The sequence below is a fragment of the Rissa tridactyla genome, chromosome 7 (genome assembly GCF_028500815.1).
Source record: "Rissa tridactyla isolate bRisTri1 chromosome 7, bRisTri1.patW.cur.20221130, whole genome shotgun sequence".
Taxonomy (NCBI): Eukaryota; Metazoa; Chordata; class Aves; order Charadriiformes; family Laridae; genus Rissa; species Rissa tridactyla.
In genome coordinates this window covers 49037585-49056035 of record NC_071472.1, presented here as the reverse complement: position 1 = coordinate 49056035, position 18451 = coordinate 49037585, and the positions used below count along the sequence as shown (strand labels likewise).

Here is an 18451-nt window from a genome sequence, read left to right as displayed (position 1 = left end):
GAGTTTTGCATCATTAACCCGCAACCACAGAACCGTGCATGAGGGACAAGGGGACATGCTTTGCCGTGTCCTGAAACCTCACAAATGGAGACCGAGGAGCCATGGAGAGAGGCTCTGTCCCCCAAAACATCCCACCCTGGCCACTGTCATTAATGTCTCTAAGAAGACTGGAAACACCGGCATTCATACATGCAGAAAGAGCTGGCAACCGGTTATTCAAAAGTCCTTCTGATTCTGGGTATCTAATGTAAGAAAAAGACAATTTTCGGTCCACTGAACACCAGTTGAACTCACACACCACTCACAGGAGCACCTGCAGAAAAAGGAGCACCCCAAAAGCCCGCCCGCCGCTCCATCGCCCGGGAATTGCCGCTCGGAGACTGGGACGCACCGCTCTGCACGCCTGCGGAACGGCTGCCTGCAAACCAGCGCAGAGAGGGCTGGAAGCTTTCACAGAGCCGACACTTTGCTCCAGACCCAATAAATGAAACAGAACAGCTCTCATAATTACTAGGAGGCTAAGCGCTCCTCAGAAAGCCATATTTTAACGATTCACTCAGCCATGGTGAGTTGCTAAATATTTGTCTCCCTACAATAGCTGCACATAAGCTCACCTGGAGCCAGAAGCACTTTTAGCATCGCTTTGGAACAACAGCAAAGGGACCTTGAATGACTTTCCCAACATGCAAAATGTGATGCCTTCTGGAAAGAAATACCTGGAAACAGATTTGTTTTACACAAACCTGGAATAATCCAAGACTAAAATGAAGAACACGACACCTACCCCCAAGTCCCCCCCAAATCCTCCAGGCTCCAGATACTGTTTCAGTCCTCCAAGAAAATTTAAGACTCTTTGGAGATGTATCTTTATGACCAAGTTCCCGATGTTGGCTCAGTCGCCGGAGGAGGCAGAAGCTGTCCAAGAGCCACGGCTGCTGCGAGCTGCGGGAATCGCAGAGCGTTAAGATGGATGCCCTGCAGGCTGGAAGGAATCTGAGAGCTTCCCCCGGCCACTGACACCCTGCGGTCAGAATGGGAAATAATTAAGGGCAGAAGCTCGGGAGCACATTGCTGAAAAACCGCCAGGGGATTGCGCTGTCCCAGCAGAGGGGAGGGAATCACTGACCATGTCTTGATGCCAGTCAATGGGGACCAGCAGCAAAGCCCAACCTGTTGCCTGGTCCCACCAGAGGTACTGGCCAAGCTGACCAAAGATTTCCTGACTTTGGTTTGCTGGCAGGACTCATCAGACTGACTGAGCATTGCCTGGGGGTTGGCAGGACCATCTCCTCTCCTTCCAAAGACTGCCAGCACCCAGGAAGTCCTGGTAGTCAAAGTGCCCATTTCCAACATGCTCTGAAAGGTTCAGGTCCAATTTACCGACCAATTGCACAGGAAACCATCCTGCACCGGACGTTCTCACAGCTCTGAGACTGCGGCCAAGTGCCTCCAACTCAAGGGTTTCCCCTGCACATAATTCACAATCCCCAGTGTCACCAGGAAGCCCTGTGATAGTTCAAGATCAGGAGAGATAAGGAAAAGATTAGATATGTCTGTAAGTCACAGCTAACCAACTTTTGTCTTCTTCAGCCCCAAAACAACCCTCTGGGATACAGAAGCTCCTTCCTACACCTATGGAGATCAGGAGACAGCAGCCAAGAGATGTGGCAGTGATGCGAACCACGAAGTTTAAAGACTTGTTTGCTTCACTTTGAATTTGCTGTGGTTTTTCTTACGGAAAAGGCTCTGAGCCTGTAAATTTTGATCAGTAAGTGAACGTTTGCCAGCAGGCCAGAGGGACAGGCTTTGGGGAGCCTCAGGCTCTACCCTGCCCAGTGCCACGGTGGCTTGGGGAGCACTGAAAAGCAGCGAGGGAAAGTGAGATGGGGCACGAGATGTTGAAGCAAATGTGGGTTCATAAAACAGCCCCAGAACAGGCTTTTTTAAATGCAAAGTGTCGGCGATGGAGGAGTTGGGATATGCTGTGTATGGCTGGCACAGCAAGAGGTGGACCTTGTCTGAAGGGGTGGCTGGGAGAGCCACGGCAAACACTGGTACTGCCTCCATCTTCCAGAGGTGATGGGAAGAGACAGAGAAATGCCCTTCCTGACAGGGCTGGAAATGGATAAAAGGAGCTTAGACTCGGTGCCGTGCCACAAACCGCTGAGAGCGTTTAGTATTTACAGCACCAGGTTTTGCTACAGCAAAAGCCAGGGTTTACTGTAATTCCCTACTGCAGCACGCACCCGCACGGGGGTCTCGTCTCGGGAACATGTTTGGTGCAACCATGCCTGCTCACTGCACCCTCTCCTCTGCCCAAGCTGCATCTCCTCACCGGAGAATCTACTGAAAGTCTTTCTGCTAAAATAAATAGGAATTTGGAGAGAATTTTAAAATGCATCCATAACCTCGAGACAGTGCTTCAAGGAGCAAGGCTATTTTATTACTCGCTCATCTTGGCGTCCTTTAGCAGAGCCGTCTTTACCCACATTTAACAGGCGTGGAAGACGCTTCTCAACGCAACGTTCAGCCAGCAAGTGGTTTATGTCAAGGAGGCGAGAGCTGGAGCCCGAGGGGCAGCTGGCAGCCCGGGTTCATGCGGAGGCAGGAGGCTCGGTGCTACGGAATGCTCTGCGTGGAGCAGGGACGGAGCTCGCTGGAGCTCACTTATCAAGTGCCTTCTCCTGCAAACTGCCATGTTAACACAGATCCCGCTCATACATTAATCCGCGTTCAACAAGAAAGGTCACCATTGAAAGATAAACTCTCTCTCGATGAACTCTTGAGAAATTTCTTAAGTCAGGATTCGTTATGACATTTGCCTTAGCGAACGGCGTATTACACTAACGAGGATCCAAACGCCTCGCTGCAGGGGCGGAGAGGGCAGCTGGGTAAAGCACAACAAATCAGATGCTGGAATCCCACCCAAATAAACTCAATTCAGCCATGAATGAAAAAGGGAAAGGGAGGGAAAGTGAGAAGAAATGTAAGGATTTTGACATTACCGTCCTACAAAGAGAACTTGCGTGGTACCGGGCTGATGGGCAGTCCCTTAGGACCTAGTAAATCAGACATGATGACAAAGCAACACTTCTAAGCCTCGCTAAAGTACGTTGTATTTCAAAGGAAATAAACCAGGTGAAATCCGTACAGAGGTGTAAGACAGGCACTGCATGGGGACCGCTGTCCCCCGCAGGCAGCCCACACGGAGCCTTCGGTGACAACACTGTTCCCTCTCCCACAGCACCAAACCCCAAAGACTTAACCACCATCGCAGAGGGAAGACTGGCTCCTACAGCAGTCTCTTCACCGGTAACTACTGTGGTTTTGCTTTTTTTTTAAACACATAACAAATACGGATATAAAAAAAAAGAAAGGTGAAGACCGGTGCAAAACGCGGTTAGAGAAGCTCGTGGCTGCCTTCCCAGCCGTGGTGCACAGGCAAGAAAAACCTCACATTTGCAAGAAACCACCACACGATTTACTGGATTTCCTCTTTGGGAAGAGGCAGGGTAATTCAGGATGAGATACAGTACCCCTTTACCACAGCCAGAAATACGTTTTGCACTTGAGAGAACAGCTGAGAGCAGAACGGAGCCGGCTGGAGCCGCCCCAGCTCCTCCCCATCGGCAGGCACCCGTGTCCCCTGCCTGCGCCCCACAGCGACGCAGCTGCGGTAACGCTGGGACCCCACGGCTGCAAGTGTGCCTTGGCCAGTACTAAACCAACACCCCCAGAGACCCATCTAACGGCACTTGATGGCCGCCTGCACCTCCCGGAGAGGGCTCCTCGTCCCGAGTGCTCTGCCTGGGGAGGGGCTGATCTCCCTCCGTACTCCTCACCTTCTTCTCAAGCAGCTCCTTCTCGTCAGAAATTCGCTTTTGATCTCCTGCCAAGCATTTTCTACACCCAGTGCTGGTCATCTCCAGCGCTTCTTTCCTCCAAGGCCCTCCTTGCTCCTGCCTTGTCCCACCGGCCGCAGGGTGGCTTTCTGTACAACCGGGCTTCTTGACAACTTGTTGATCCAGCACTCTAATTTCTGGATGACTCTCTCATCTACCATAAACAGCCATGCACAATTTGGCAGGCATTTCTACCATCAGTGTTTATGATAATAACTACACGTGCTTGAAAGCAGCAGGAAATTTTCAATATAACTATCATTAAGACAAAATGCTTTAAATCAAAGCCATTACCCACTACCAAGACTCAAAGCTCACAAGATTAGGCTGGTTTTCTATCTTTATGAAAAATTCATACAACATGCTGCAAACATCATCTTCCAGCTCGAAGGAGTAAGCCATAAAACAACACTGAACGCTGCCGACAGGGATGGAAAGGGGCAGGGGTGGGGGGCACAGGGCAGGGAGGTGCCGTTTGGCAGCGGCCCGGCGGGATGAGCCCATGGAGAGCAGGCACCGCGGTCCCGTCGGCAGCAAGCGGATGGTATTTACCTGCGCGCACTGCTGCCTGTTCCTCTGCCCACCATGGGTTCAGCAGAGCAGCAAAGCAGGGTCCCAAGCAGCCCAGCTGGGACAGGGAACTACACCACAGTCTGGAGGCATTTAATTCAACGCACTTAGGATTTACCGCTGGATTTTAAGAGATGATTTTCATGGAAGGACTATCCCCTGTTACCCAAGCATCCAAGCCTGCTGTGCTGCCTTTGCAACAACCCAAGCGCAAGCGCTGCAGAGGACATTGCAGTAAAACCGCGGCGACTGGAGCAGGGAAGATCGCCCCCTTCCTTGGGGAGCCCATGTGTCCTGGAGCACGAGCGCTAATGGCCACGTTGTCGCGTGCGTGACGAACGGCCCAGCAGTCACAGTGTGACGCTGATACTTTAAATAACCAGCCATGGTATGGACTGCGGGAAAACTTCAGCACCGCATGCAAATCTTACATCATTAGCGCTTAGAGCCTTATAAATATCATTAGCTAGCACTGCACACATGATATAGATAGCTTGGCCAAAGCCAATTCTTTGTGCATCCACGGCTGAAGTTAATGGGAGCCCGTCCCTTGCTTTTCAGAGATGCTAACAACCAAGATGCGATTTACCCGAGACTGGATGTACAAATTAATGCCAGTCTGAAATCAGAGGTCGGTGCTCCTCGTTCTCGGTTGCCTATTCAGGCTGCAGGAGTGCACAGGCACAGCACTCAGAATTAAACGCTCACATTCAGGCTCTTTTTTCCCGTACCAATCACTGCACACAGCTCCAGCTCGAGGCACAAACACGTTTGTGGTCAGGCTGAACTATGGGAAGCCACGACACATCACTTTCTTGTCTCTGCGCTTTTACATACAACCTTGTCTTATGTCTGAGGCAGCACGCGGCACACCTCAAATTCCGATCAACGCTCAAACTCAAAAATGTCTCAGAAATAATGAGCTGGAAACACACAGATATTCTGGAGAGCAACACCGTAAAACCAGCTCCCAACTAGCTGAAACAGAAAGTGGGAGACAAACCAGAAAAACAAATAACCCCAGCGTTACAATTAGAGGTGCCATTTAGTACAACTCTCTTGGGGACCCGCACGGCACAGCACTTCGCTCAGGCTCTTCCCAAGCAGACTTGAAAAGCAAACACCTCTCTGTAAGAAGCCTGCGGCAGACAGAGCTCCTCTGCAAGTCTTACGAGCCCTAGACGTTGTGCTTATGACAGTCAGTTCAGTCCTGACGCTGGAAAATCAAACGGCGAGCTTTGTGCCTTCCCTGCCGTCCCTGCCACGGCTCTGTAACGGGGAGCAGGCAGGCAGCGCCGGGTTAGCGGCAGCCGTTGTCCCTCCCCTGCAGCTATATTGGCCCTGCAGGGAAAAAAATAAAATAAAACAACTGTCGGGCTCATCAGCAAAATAAGTGGTGATGAGGCCAAGAGACACTGAGAGCAGCTATCTGCTGTAACAAGGTCCTATTTGTACGTTATTTTCTATCTGCAGTCACACTTTAAAAGGTTGCTCTGCCTCTGCAGCCCCTTTGGAAACGGCTTCACACATCAAAATATCGCAGGGATAACGACAGAAAGCAGTGGGTGGTGAGCAGGTTCCCGGCTCAGCAATTACCGCTGGAAGTGAGCAGAGCCCGGGGAGGGAGCGCTGCCGCCGGCACCCAGCCCTGCGCGGGGCTGCCACCACAATTCACACCCTCGGACCCGCGCCCGCGGCAGCCCGGGCTGTTAGGAACCGAGCTGGACACGGCGGTGCGATAATGGCCATTGGGATCTTGTGGCAACTGCTCCTGACACCGTCCCAGCATGGAGACTTCTGTTCCGACACCAGCGCGGATGCTGAGCCATGGACACAAAAAACAACGTCTAAGCTGCCTTAGATGAGCAGAGAGACAGAGCCGGGCGGGTTCCACAAGCTCGGGCAAGCTAAAAATTCAACCGGTGCAGGTGTTTTAAAAACCCAGCCCCGTCCCTCTCGTGCACGTCAGCAGCACCTGCTTCTGCTCAGTCCTGCGGTCAACGCACCTGAAGTCCCAGCCACGTCTGGAAGCTGGTGGCGTGCACCAATTTGCAGAAGAAAAGACAGGAAAACCAGCGTATTCAAGCCCAGCTTTTCTAAGTCCTGCGGTTATAGAGCAGGACAGATAAATGCACTTTCCAGCTTGGCTGTAATTTTTTGCGAACGATCAATATTTATTGCCTAATCACATTTTCCATATTGCAAGTTAGCAGTGTCACTCTTGCGCCGGGCCGAGTGCTACACGGAGGCCACACAAAGCTTCACTTGTAGAAGCTGCAATCAGGGAGCCAGCTCTTGTCACAGCCTTACAAAAGGATTTCCTCTTGAGCGGCTCATCTTTAATCATTATAAAAGCACAGAAGTTTAATCCATTTTTGATGTTAGCGCTAATAGCTTTGTGTCCTTGAAGTTCAAAGTGGTCTTCGTGCATGTCGCTAATTAGCCGAGCAAGCAGCCATTCAGCTCCCTCTCATGTTTCTAATTAGATCCTTAACAACAAACAAATGTCGACCTTACAAAGGCTGTGCTACGTTTCCCTCCATTAGTTAAACAGTTTGGGAGGGATGCGGTTCCCGTTCGCCTGCAACCCGCCCCCCACCACGGCGCTGGAGGGTTTGGGGCTGGGGGCACTCGGGTGCCTCTGCTGCCCATTGCAGACATTCCACCTCACCAGTGGCGTTCTTGAGGGGTGCCGAGCACCCCAGGGCTGTGGGGAGGGGGGTGACCAGGCCGGCCATGGCCCAGCTCCACTGTCCTTCCCCACCAGCGAGGGATGCTCACCGGCTGCGTTGAGACAAGCAAACACAAGAGAGGTAAACTCTGTCCCGTTAGTCATCTCCCTAACAGTTTTCTCTCTCAATTTAACTGGTTTTACAGTTAATTTAAAATCTGGTGTGCTTTCATGTTTACATACTTCACATCAAATGCTTGGGACTGTTTTCTTCCACCCTTTTTTGGCGCTCGGTGTTTGTAAGGTGCTGCACCGGAGCCACTTCAGCAGCACCACACTCCCGCTCTCACGTGCTCGGGTTCTGGGGCAAGCTCTTCGCTCCAGCCCCGGCTCTGCAGCGGAGCAGCCCCTGCACTGGGGCATCCTGCCCACCGGCAAGGCCCTGTGCCCTCCATCGGCCAACGCTGGGCTAGGAGGGATAAACGACGAGATTCCTGCACCAGGGAACTGCTGCCATTGCGTTTCTCCTGCACACAACTCGGAGGGCTGCGGCTGCTGGTTGTTTCGCAGGATCTGACCCCAGCGCTGTACCTGCTGTCTGTGTCTGCACATTAAGCTGTAACACTTATTACCATCCACCCAACTGGCAAATAAGGGCTAAAGCTGGTGATGCTGTGCTAACGCAGACCTCTCTCTAATAATTTTTCTATTTAAAATGAAGAAGAGCCCAGCCAGGCGACGCCGGCGCTTTCACCTCGTGCTGGGCAACACGAAAGCTGTTGCTACTTTTACCATGGGCAACCACATCTGTATTAATTGTTTACCACAGCCTGGACAGGTCTTTTATTAATATTAATGAGTAACAGGGAACAAAAGGCCCCTTTATTTTTAGCCTACTCTAATTGCGTAGTAATTACTCATCTACAAAACAAATGAGCCGAACTCCATTGCCATAGCAACAGAAACTCCGGCCTCCCACTGTACCACATTAACTGGCTATCACTCCTGTTAATTTTAAATTGGAGCCTTTTGTACAATAACAGACTGTACAGGAGGAAAATGAAAACAAAAATGAGTCTTTGTTTTGCTGCATATTTTAAGCTGTCGTAGCAGGAGGGCATTGCCCGAGGGCACCTTCCCTCTGCTGATGGACTCCCAGGGGCTGAGCGGATGCTTGGGAGCACAGGGGTTTATCCAGGTTAAGAGAAGAGAACTCCAGCCCACAGCCCCCGGTGCTTCCTGCGCAGTGATCCTCTCCTGCCGGAGAGCCTGCCCCCAGCGCCTGCACGGAGAGGGGTGCTGGGCACCGTGAGCAGACCTGCCTCCAACACCCCCTCAACGGAAAACCTGAGCCCATCGACGAGGAAACACCGCGACAAGCTGCTGCCCACCACGCGGTGCCTGGGGGAGAGCCGGTGGCACCAGCTCCGCTGTCGGCAGCTGATACCCCAGCCCCTTGGCAGGGGAGGATTTGGGCACAGACACCTGAGAGTCCTCATGGCACAAAGCTCTGGGCTCTTGCTTTAACTAGCAGGAAATATCCTTAAAAAGACCCAGCTGTGTGAATTTATTGTTTTTAAATAGCTCAACTTTATATACCTGCAGACCAATTTTGCATTCTCTGGCAATTACTAATCCACCACGCTCCTCAAGCTAATCCAGAGCCAGATGCATGCTAACATCTGCTGCAAGGAAAAACTCCACTGCTTCTTTCTCAGTTTTCTATTTCAGAAAGGAGAGCGAGAGAAAAAAATAACTGTAATTATGTATTTACTTTTAAAGCATTTGGGGAGAGCGTCAGCATGAAAATACTCACAATAGTATGTCAGTAAAATGTGCGCCGCGTCACATTTAGTAGTTGTTCCACTAATGGGTAACAGCCTGCGACTGCTGCCAGACAGGCAAGTTACCCCTCAGCTCAGGGAGTACTTTACACGTTTAGTGATTAAAATGCATGAGACGTGCTCATGTGCTCAAGTATCTCATTGCCCTGTAGAGCTCTCGCTGAAGGCCCCCGTTTCAAACTTCACAACGACTCGTCTGCATCATGCATGGAACAAAGTCTAATTACAACGGCCAAGAGCTCCATCCCTCCGCTTCCGCTGGGAGAAAGGAAACCAAACAGCGATAACTGGCGGTTGCGGGGCTTTGTGGGGCTGGAGCACGGCGGCCCCGTGTGGGTGGCATGGTCCTGGGCACCAGAGAGCCGGTCCCTGCCCGTGGCACAAGGCAGCGGCATGTCCACGCCATCACCGCTTGCCATGTGTCAAGAGCGGCAGCCGGGACGGCAAGATGAGCTCTGCTGAGGAGTGTTTTCCCATTGAAAATAATTCTCCTGATTGAAAAGACTATTAAAAGTTAGCCGCTAAATTCGTTAAAGATTAACTTCCACTGTACTTAAGTCTGCACTTCAGAGGTGGTCACTAATTGCACTGGAGATGATTTATCAAGTGCACAAGATTTTCTATTACAAAATTATCGATTAAAGCTGATGTATTTTAACCACAATAGACTTGTGGAGTCCTGTGAAACGACTGCCGCTGTGGTCAAGGCCTAACAGCAGCAGCACCAAATTGTTTTAGATCTACTGAATTTTCTACTCAGCACCATAGGAATCACAGACTGGTTTGGGTTGGAAGGGACCTTAAAGCCCATGCAGTGCCACCCCCTGCCCTGGGCAGGGACACCTCCCACCAGCCCAGGTTGCTCCAAGCCCCGTCCAACCTGGCCTTGAACCCCTCCAAGGGATGGGGCAGCCACAGCTGCTCTGGGCAACCTGGGCCAGGGGCTCACCGCCCTCACAGCAAAGAATTTCTTCCTAATATCTCATCTAAACCTCCCCTCTTTCAGCTCAAAACCGTTCCCCCTCGTCCCATCACCACACTCCCTCAGTCCCTCGTGGACCAAAACAACCAAAAAGTGGCATCCTAGGGCAAAATAAACCAAGCCATTTTCGTGTGTAGCCTGCATTCTGCAAAGGACCTGCGCAATTTCCACCCTGGACCAGCACAGCACTTCTGAACCAAAACAGAAATTACTCCCCCCCTTTTTTTTTTCAGTTTGGGGTAGTAGTCAGAAAAGTAACCATGGTGCTCACAAAAGAGTAAGAGGATACTGTCAGTGATGAGGCCAAAATCACCCACAGAAATGCCAAGTGGCCTCCTCCAGTGCCGCACCACACTAGCTGGGGGCGCGGGGCAGTGGGAGGGCTCCGTGCGGACCCGGCTGCGGCTGTGTCTGTTCAACACGCCACGTTTGTCCCCTTGTCCGCCCCCCAACGAAGCCCCACGGGCCGTGGGGTCCCCGTGCCTCATCCCCCCACTGGGCCGCCTGTGATGCTCTCCCGCACAGACTGCCTCCGCGATGAACATAAGCAAAAGATAAAATCTGATGCAGCCATTAATTTTGCGATGCATCAGCCGCCAGGCTCTGTCACATAATTACCGGTGGTTCCAGCGGAGTGAGAAATTTCAGCCCGCTTGCTGCTCCCAAGTGGTCCACTTGTTAGGTTCTGGCTTTTGAGATTACATAGCTCGGATTAAACTTTATGTACTTTTATATAGTAGAATAAAAGAGGGAGAGCAGTTCCATCAGAGCCGCCGTGCCACAAGGGAGTCCTCTCAACGGGCCGTATAAATCCCAAATTGGTTCATCGCTGGATCTCCGAAACGCTCCTTATGACATTTCTGTGAGCTGGTGGCGGCTTCTCTCCCTCCACACACACAGACCGACCATTGTCCCACTTTTTACGGCCGTAATTTGCTAACACTATGGGTGCCTAATGACAAGATTAAATTTTTAGAGCACCTTCTTTAAGTGTAAGACAAGGCTTCCTAAACCCCATGCAATTTGTCGCTCTGCTGACTTTTAGATACACTCCTCGCTTCATCATACGCCTGGCACGTTAAACAGTGGGTCCTCCCGTCTCCCTGGCAGATTGAGATCTAAGGGGGAAATTATTCTCCCTCGTGATGCACAAGCGTTTCGGCTCCCCGGTAGCAATAAGGAGAGCAATAGGGGTGGCTCAGATTGCCTCGCGCAGGCTGGCGTTGCGTCAGCCCCATCCAAGCGGTTGTTTGGTTGATTTACTTTATGTTCTATTAGAGGTAAGGAGCGGATACAAATCCTTAATTATGTTTAGAAAGCCCATTCTGGATATTTTATTTCCTTTGAAAGCGCTTGCTGGAAGAAGTGCACTAAAGACTGCCTTGCCTATCCCCAGCGGAGCAGGAAGATGCTCCAACTCAGCACCTCTGGTTTGCGGGGACGGTCGGGGGCACGGCGAGGAGGGAAGGCGTGACCGTGCCGTACAGTAGCTTTTCTACATCCCAGCAGGACGCTTTCTGACAAGCAACAAACTAAACAAATAAACAAAAGCCTAATTTGGGATCTCAATTGCCATCTGTTAAATTTACTGGCTGCAGCTTCATCTGTGACAGAATTTTAAAAGTTTAGCAGAGAAACCCGGGCACAAGAAGCAAAGACACTTGCTGGCTCAGTGGCAAAGAGGATGAACTTGCCTCGAACTCCTCATGCTGGTATTTATGAAATGTTAAATCTTCATTTTAAAAATGCTCCCTTAAGCTGGGTGACATGGCAATGAGTACGACCCGCCACTAGCTCAAAGGCTCTGTTGCATAACAAGATTTAAGGTTTATGACCTAAAAACAATCGCTTCGTGTCTCAGGACAGTCTGCGGGAAGCTGCTTCGCACACACGGTATTATTTAGCTACCCAAATGGAGTGACTTGCGTTTGGCACATCTGGTCTACGACTGCCAACAAATGATTCTATGGGCTAATATGGACGAGTAACAGGCTGATGAAGAAACCATGATTGTAAAATGATTTTTAAAATATCGTAAGTTCTTTTTTATAAAATAAAAATAAGAGAATATAGCTATAGTCAGCGTTTTAATTCCTAGGGGGTTTAATTTGAATTAAAAAAAATGGCAAATTTACTATCAACATAACAGCCATGTGCGGGTTCTTGTACAGAGGGTGTAGGTTGCCTACAGCCGGGTTCAATTTAAACTTCCAGATAATGGGGTTTAACAAATACGGTACTATGGATCCAAGCCGTTAGCAGCTCTCTGCTGTATTGATAGCCCTACCCTTTCAATCAGACCAAGGCTATGCTTTTAACTGCCACGCTAGTTCACGTTGATGATACCTATAATATCAACTCAACAATGCATGTTCTACAACTACATCTACTGCTACCAGTACGACTACTACAGTGCATGCATTTAGTTCAGTCCCACAGATACATACACTCTAAGAACAGGCAAGGGGAGATGTGAAATGTTTTACGGGACGACAGGTGTTTTGTTTTTTAAGTAAGGGAAATTAATAAAAACATCAAAAGAAAGAAAGTGTACAAAAAAATAGAGACATTTCTCAAGAGTTGATATGAGTTGTTTCTTGAACCGTTTCGTCCGAACAAGCAAAAAACATGCAACCAGCTGCTACTAACAAGAAGCTGGACACTGAGAGAGGATTAATAGTTGTGGACAAACCTTCCCGCTGAGAGCGCTCAGAAGAGTGTTTGAGAGGAGGTGTGCACGTCCGAGTGTAAGAGAGGCCGGAAAGTATGCCTCAGAGACACCCTCTCTCACAGCAGCCCCAACCAAGCAAGAGAGAAAACAACAAAAACATAACTGCTCACACTCACCATCAAGGTCAGTAGCTCACGTTACGAGATTTGTTATAGCTGGCAAGTATAAAGTACAGTAAGGGGTTGTCGGGGCGCAGGGCTCAAAGGCAGCACTGGCAAGCCGGGACTGGCGCCCAAAATCCAGATGTGCCGGGGGTCAGGGGAGGGGGGAAAGCAGCTCCTGGTGCCGCGGCACCGCGCTGTCCCGCCGCGCTGCGCACCGCCGGCCGTCTCAGCGGGCAAAGCGTGCACGAGGGAGCCTGCGCCGCTCACCTGGGACAGGCACGCACGGCTCCTCCCGGTGCCGAGCAGCGGGGGTCGGGCTGGATTACGGATGGCCTTATCGGTTTTGTCTCCAGTCCTCAGGGAGGAATAGTTGGTGGCAACAGGTTGGGAACTGGAAAAATCTCAGACTTGTCAATGAACCAAAGGGGAAGGAGCGAAAACCCTCTCCTCCCAAATTTTCCTTGTCTCGCTCTCCTGCCAAATGGATCCCTCCCATGTCAAATGCAAGAAAAATATGTCCCCCCCATGACTGTATTTTAAAAAAAGGCATTTACACGACAAAAATGTTTTACACGTAAAATATGTCAGGTGGATTCAAAAGAAACGTGACATTGATAGTGAAGTTGTCTAGGAGGAGTTTGCAGCATTCAGACTTTTAAGTTTGCTTGTTTTCCATGGCTCAGGTCCCAATTCATTAAAAAAAAATACAAGAATGGATGAGGTTGTCCAAACCAGCTGAGGGATTGGGCGGCACAGTCCCATCCGGCGTGAGCGGATGTGGGCAAACCCCACCGTCTGCTCGAGGGACCTCAGCTATCGCCTCATCCCTGGGATGTCGAGTGGGCACGTGATTTATAAAGAGAAGCATCGCTGTGTTCACCCTAAGCTAGACATGAATTTCTGAGTGGCACTGAGCACGAGCAGGGGGAAACGTCCCTTTCTGCTGTGACAGAGAAGAGAACTTGTTTCTCTAGCAAGGGAAACTGGTGACCGCATCCTCACACACTGCCACAGAAAAAGAAAGGGGCGAGGGCAGGGAAGACCAGGCAGCGCAGAACCGGGGCCGGGCTGCTTTCGCTGTCAAGCAAACATCCAGCTTTACTACGAGGAGGAACATCACCCCCGGGGAGAAACCGAGGTGGTCAGTGCCCACGCACCGCAGCCCGGGGGGCTGGAGCGAAGGGGCTGCAGCCTCCTTGGAAGACCAAGATGCACGCCGGCAGGCACCGGCGCCCGGGCTGAACTCCAGGGCGGCAGAGCCACCGCGCCGGCAGGGACGCCAGGACGGTGGGGAAGAGCCGGCAGGACGAGGCTGGAGAGCAGAGGAGGTCAATTTGGAGTGAGGTGGTGGGGCCAGAGCGCTGCAGAAGGGGCAGCAGCGATGGGGACATCTCCAACAGCCTCTGGGCAAAGCCCTCCCCAGCGAGCGGAGGGGTGGTGCGATGCACCCGCCCGGGCGTTTTCCGTCTTTTTTCCATTTACTGGCAGAAAGGGGCCACTAAAGGCCAACTGTGCTGCACTCTGTGCTTTTGGATTAGGCACGCGTGAAGGAGGGCTGTGCGAATTTGCAAAGGAAAAAGAAAAAACCCAACGGAAAAGAAGAAGAAAAAAACCAAACCCCAACCATTTTTCTTGTAATGAATCGGGCCCATACACTGTAAAGCAAGATCGATCGTACTCTACTGCTCCTGAATACAATTCACTACCATTGCTGGATGGAAGTGGCGAACCTAGGATGTCCCTACCGAAAACCGTCTTTGGATGGAGATGACTCTACGTAAAACACCGCTGTTCCCAGAGCACGTTTCACTGCAAATGTGCGCGGCCCTGGGGCCGGGCCGGTGACAAACCCATGTTCCTCCTTGAGATCTCGGGGCTGGGGGAGGGGGGTGCCTTTTGATTCAGTTTTGGGGTTTTGCCAGTTTTGTGCACACAGGCAATTTTGAGACTTGAAAGACATTTCCAAACACCATACTGCTCTTTAAACTTGCCAGAAAGGGAGTTGTTAATTTAGGGTTAGATTTAGTTTCGTATTGCAAGTTCAAATAAAAAACAAAAACGAAAGAACAAAACGAAACAGAAAACCCAACAGAAGAAAAACCAAAAAACACTCAAATTAAAGACAAATGATTTTCAGGCACAGAATTGATCAATGCTCAGTTCAGTTGTAATGGGCACCAAAAGCACTCCGATTAAAAAAAATAATAATAATCAGGGAAGCAACGTTAATGCAGCCAAACCCTCTGTGCCTTGCTAAGGGGCAACTCACCAGCTCTGTTTGCACGTAAAACAAAACCTGAAGGGCAAAACATGAGGAAGAGGCAGAAACAATGAAGTCTGTTTTCCCGAAATCATATGCAAAATCAATCTCTTTTTTAAAAAAAAAAAAAAAACCAACTATTTTTTTCCCCCCCCCTCCATGAAGGGGCAGTAGGAAAAGCCGGGAGATGGGGAATCCCCACAACCAGTCTGGCAAGTCACCCCTTAGGCGTTCTCTACATGCCACAAGATGAAACTGGTACAGATAATCCTTTGTAGCCTGCAAGCAGTGCCAGTTTGCATGGAACGGAGTTCTCCTGGTGTCTTTCTTTGGCCTCCATGGCATCAGGCTCACACTCGAGACATACCTGGGCCTGCGCCCTCCTCGTAGCCCCTCAGGCAGCGGTTTGGTCGGGTCTTTTCGGGAAGAGCCCGGTGAGCCCACCGGGACTGCCAGAAAAGCCACCGAGAAACCTCCACTTCAGGACTGCGCCATGAGTGAGCTGGGAACCGCTGCCACCGCCGTGTCCCCTGCTCCGGCACCTCGGTGAGCCGGGCCCAGTGAGGGGCTGGCAGCCACAGGACTGGGGCAGGAGGCACGGGGACGTCAGCGTCTCCGTCCCGGATTGATTTGGGCAGGTTGGGTAGCCAAGATGGCAGCCCCAAGCCAACAGCTCACTGATGGCTCTACTGAACACTTAATTACCTGCGCAAAGCACTAATTCACGTGTTGGGATAAATTTAAAACCTAAGGTAGTAACGGTAATTGGCAACGATTTATTTATTTCCCTTAAGGGGAAAAAAAGTTTTCAGAAGGACAGGAAGAAAAGCTTTGGCGTTCCCCATGAAGGCAGGCTGGGGTGTGAAGCGGGCAGGGCTGGCAAGCTGCCGGCCGCGCTTCGGTGCCGGCAGCACGAGGGGCAGCGTTCGCCCTGCATGGGCCAGGGATGCCATCCCCGAGGGGACACGTCCCCTCGCCGCCCAGTGACCCGCGAAGGCCGACCCTTGTGCCGGCGGCGGCTGAGGAGGCAAGAGCGGCTCCGGGCATGGCGGGAGCACCCGGGGCCGCCGCTGCCGCCTCACCTCAGCGCCAGCTTTCCATGAGTAACGAAACCTTTTTTTCAACAACACAAATCAATTTTTTTTTTTTTGGGGGGTGTCCTTTATAACCTCGAATTTAAACCAAAGAAATAAAGAAACCAACATAATAAAGGAATAAATAAAGAAACAAAGAATATCTACCCTGGTTTTGGCAGTTCTTATGCCAACCTCCTGCAAGGTGCTCCAGGCCCCGTGGCCTCTGCTTGTAGTTTGGGTTTGGTTTGGGATTGACTACTTATTTCTTATATAATTTTTTTTTTTTCTTTTGATCGTTTGTTTTCAGGTCCCCAGGATAAGTGTGAGGAAAATCAGAGAAATGATGGAGAGCTGCAGCCACACAGAATACCGACAGAGCTTTTACCTGACCCTGCACTCTGAGGGTTTGCTCTTCCACGGGCCCCCCTACCTGATCCTCTTGCTGCCGCCACGGCTGCTGCTGCTACTGGTCCATAAGCCGCTGCCGGAAAACCTGGCCGTGGAGAAAAGGAGAAGGGTAAAGAAAGAAGCCAGCGGGTACCGCGAGTCTCTGCAGGGCGCGGGGTGGCCACCGAGGGCACGGCGTTTCCAGAGGTCGCCATCCCGGCTCTCCGCACCATCAACCGGCACCGTCTTTAGAAAGAGCCAAGCCTTCGCCAGGTGCCCGCTGCTGGCACAACGGTGGCCCAAATCCCCTTGGCAGAAGAGGAACATGGTGGCATGTGCCGCTGATGGGGCGCCTGGCCACGGCACACCGTGAAAGCCGAGGTGCCGGGGCGGACAGGCTGGTGGCAGAGCCTGCAGCGCTCAGCTTACGTCTCCAAACTCTCAAACGGCCAGGGTCAGACCGCTTCGCAAAACAACGAGGGAATTCTCTTCTTTGCTTATTTGCAAGTGATAATAACGTGCTGATCTACAGACATAGCAGTAATGGAAAATATGAGGAGGTCCTCATGTCAAGATCACAGATTTGCTGGGATCAAGCAGAAAAAATTCACCGGAATGTAATTTTAAAAAGAAAGAAAGAAAGAAGGAAAGAAAGAAAGAAAGAAAAAGAAAAAAAGCTTTTGAAAGCAAAACAGCCGCAGATCAAGGAGCTCTAAGACATACACCCTGCTACAGGGGGACCGAGCCCTTACAGATGAATGAAATGCTGCTAGCAAGATTGCAGATTTAGTTTCTTTACTTAATTAATATTCAAAAGACCTGCCAGAGGCTCTGACTTTAAATACACGTCTTTTAAGAGGGCAATGGCAAGGCCCAGGTGATCAGCAAGGACCCCAAACCCCCTTGCTGCCAAGTCAACCAAAACCTCGGAGGTTCCTGGTCTCTGGGGAGCTCCGACGGCTCCTGATGCCCGCCGGGACAACCCTGGGGTAGTCACCACCACGGGACCTGCCTCTCCAGCAGGCTCCAGGACTTTGATCACAGCTGCTTTGCAATGCTGAAGAACCACAGAAAAACAACCGAGGCAACAGCACAAGAGGACAGCGAGCTTGAGGAACGGAGAGAGCGAGACCCAGAGAAATCAGCAGACTACAAGCCCGCTACCTCTAGCACTATCGTCTCAGCTACAGGTAATCTACCAGGGGGAAAGAAGCAGAGAACAACTAGGCTAGAGTGACCTGAAGCTACAGAAAACATCAATTAAAAAAAGACATACTTGCATTTAAATATGGTAATAGGGCTGTTGGGGGAAAAAAGAATAGTATAGGTAAATGTATGCACAGCTACCCCAGGCTGGTGTCTGCTGCTGCTCCCCGTGCACAGAGCCCACGCACCGCACAGCAAATCCTGCTCCTTAATGCCCACGTGAATCTGTTTGGTTTTATGTTGATGAACTGCTACAATCTCTGTGCAGTGGGATGCAGGAGGAAGCCCATCTGGACCAGGGGATATTATAACCAAATGCCCAAGCGCTAAATTCCCTCTTGCTGGTGATGGAGCCATCGACCCTGGTTGGGTCCCCCTATACATTTAGGGCTGGCGCTGCGATATGCTGGAGCGAGAAGACCTTGGTGTTAGAGTCAAACCAACCTTCAAACAGCAGGAGGACAAGGGCTGAGGCTCTGGGGCTTCGTTTTCATGCAGAGCCATGCCTCGGCCAAGCCCCAAGCCCTCCCGCTGCGGGTGAGGAGGGAGCAGAGCTGGCACCGTCCCTACAGCCTCTCCTCCTCCGCTCCCTGCCCACCACAGCGCGTGTCCCGAGAGCAGCGTCCTCAGCGTTCCCATGGCACCTCCAGGACCAGCTGGCCAACAGCAAATCTCTCATTTGCAGGCTCCAGGGGCTCCCTAAGCCATCCATAAGGGA

General features: G+C 51.1%; 1 protein-coding gene across 11 annotated transcripts in view; it reads right to left on the bottom strand.

Annotated features, from left to right (window-relative positions):
* MSI2 (musashi RNA binding protein 2) overlaps nucleotides 1-18451 on the bottom strand; it is a 255745-nt gene that overhangs the window by 10951 nt on the left and 226343 nt on the right. For 4 of the 11 annotated variants that reach the window (XM_054207877.1, XM_054207878.1, XM_054207881.1 and 1 more), the window contains one exon: nucleotides 16526-16633. The exons of 1 other annotated variant lie outside the window; for it this stretch is intronic. In XM_054207877.1, coding sequence (XP_054063852.1) covers nucleotides 16526-16633 — 108 coding nt within the window. Of the gene's footprint in view, nucleotides 1-12661; nucleotides 12754-15073; nucleotides 15101-16525; nucleotides 16634-18451 lie in introns of all 11 variants that reach the window. 6 more of the 11 variants (XR_008467594.1, XM_054207882.1, XM_054207879.1 and 3 more) reach the window with 3 other exon arrangements.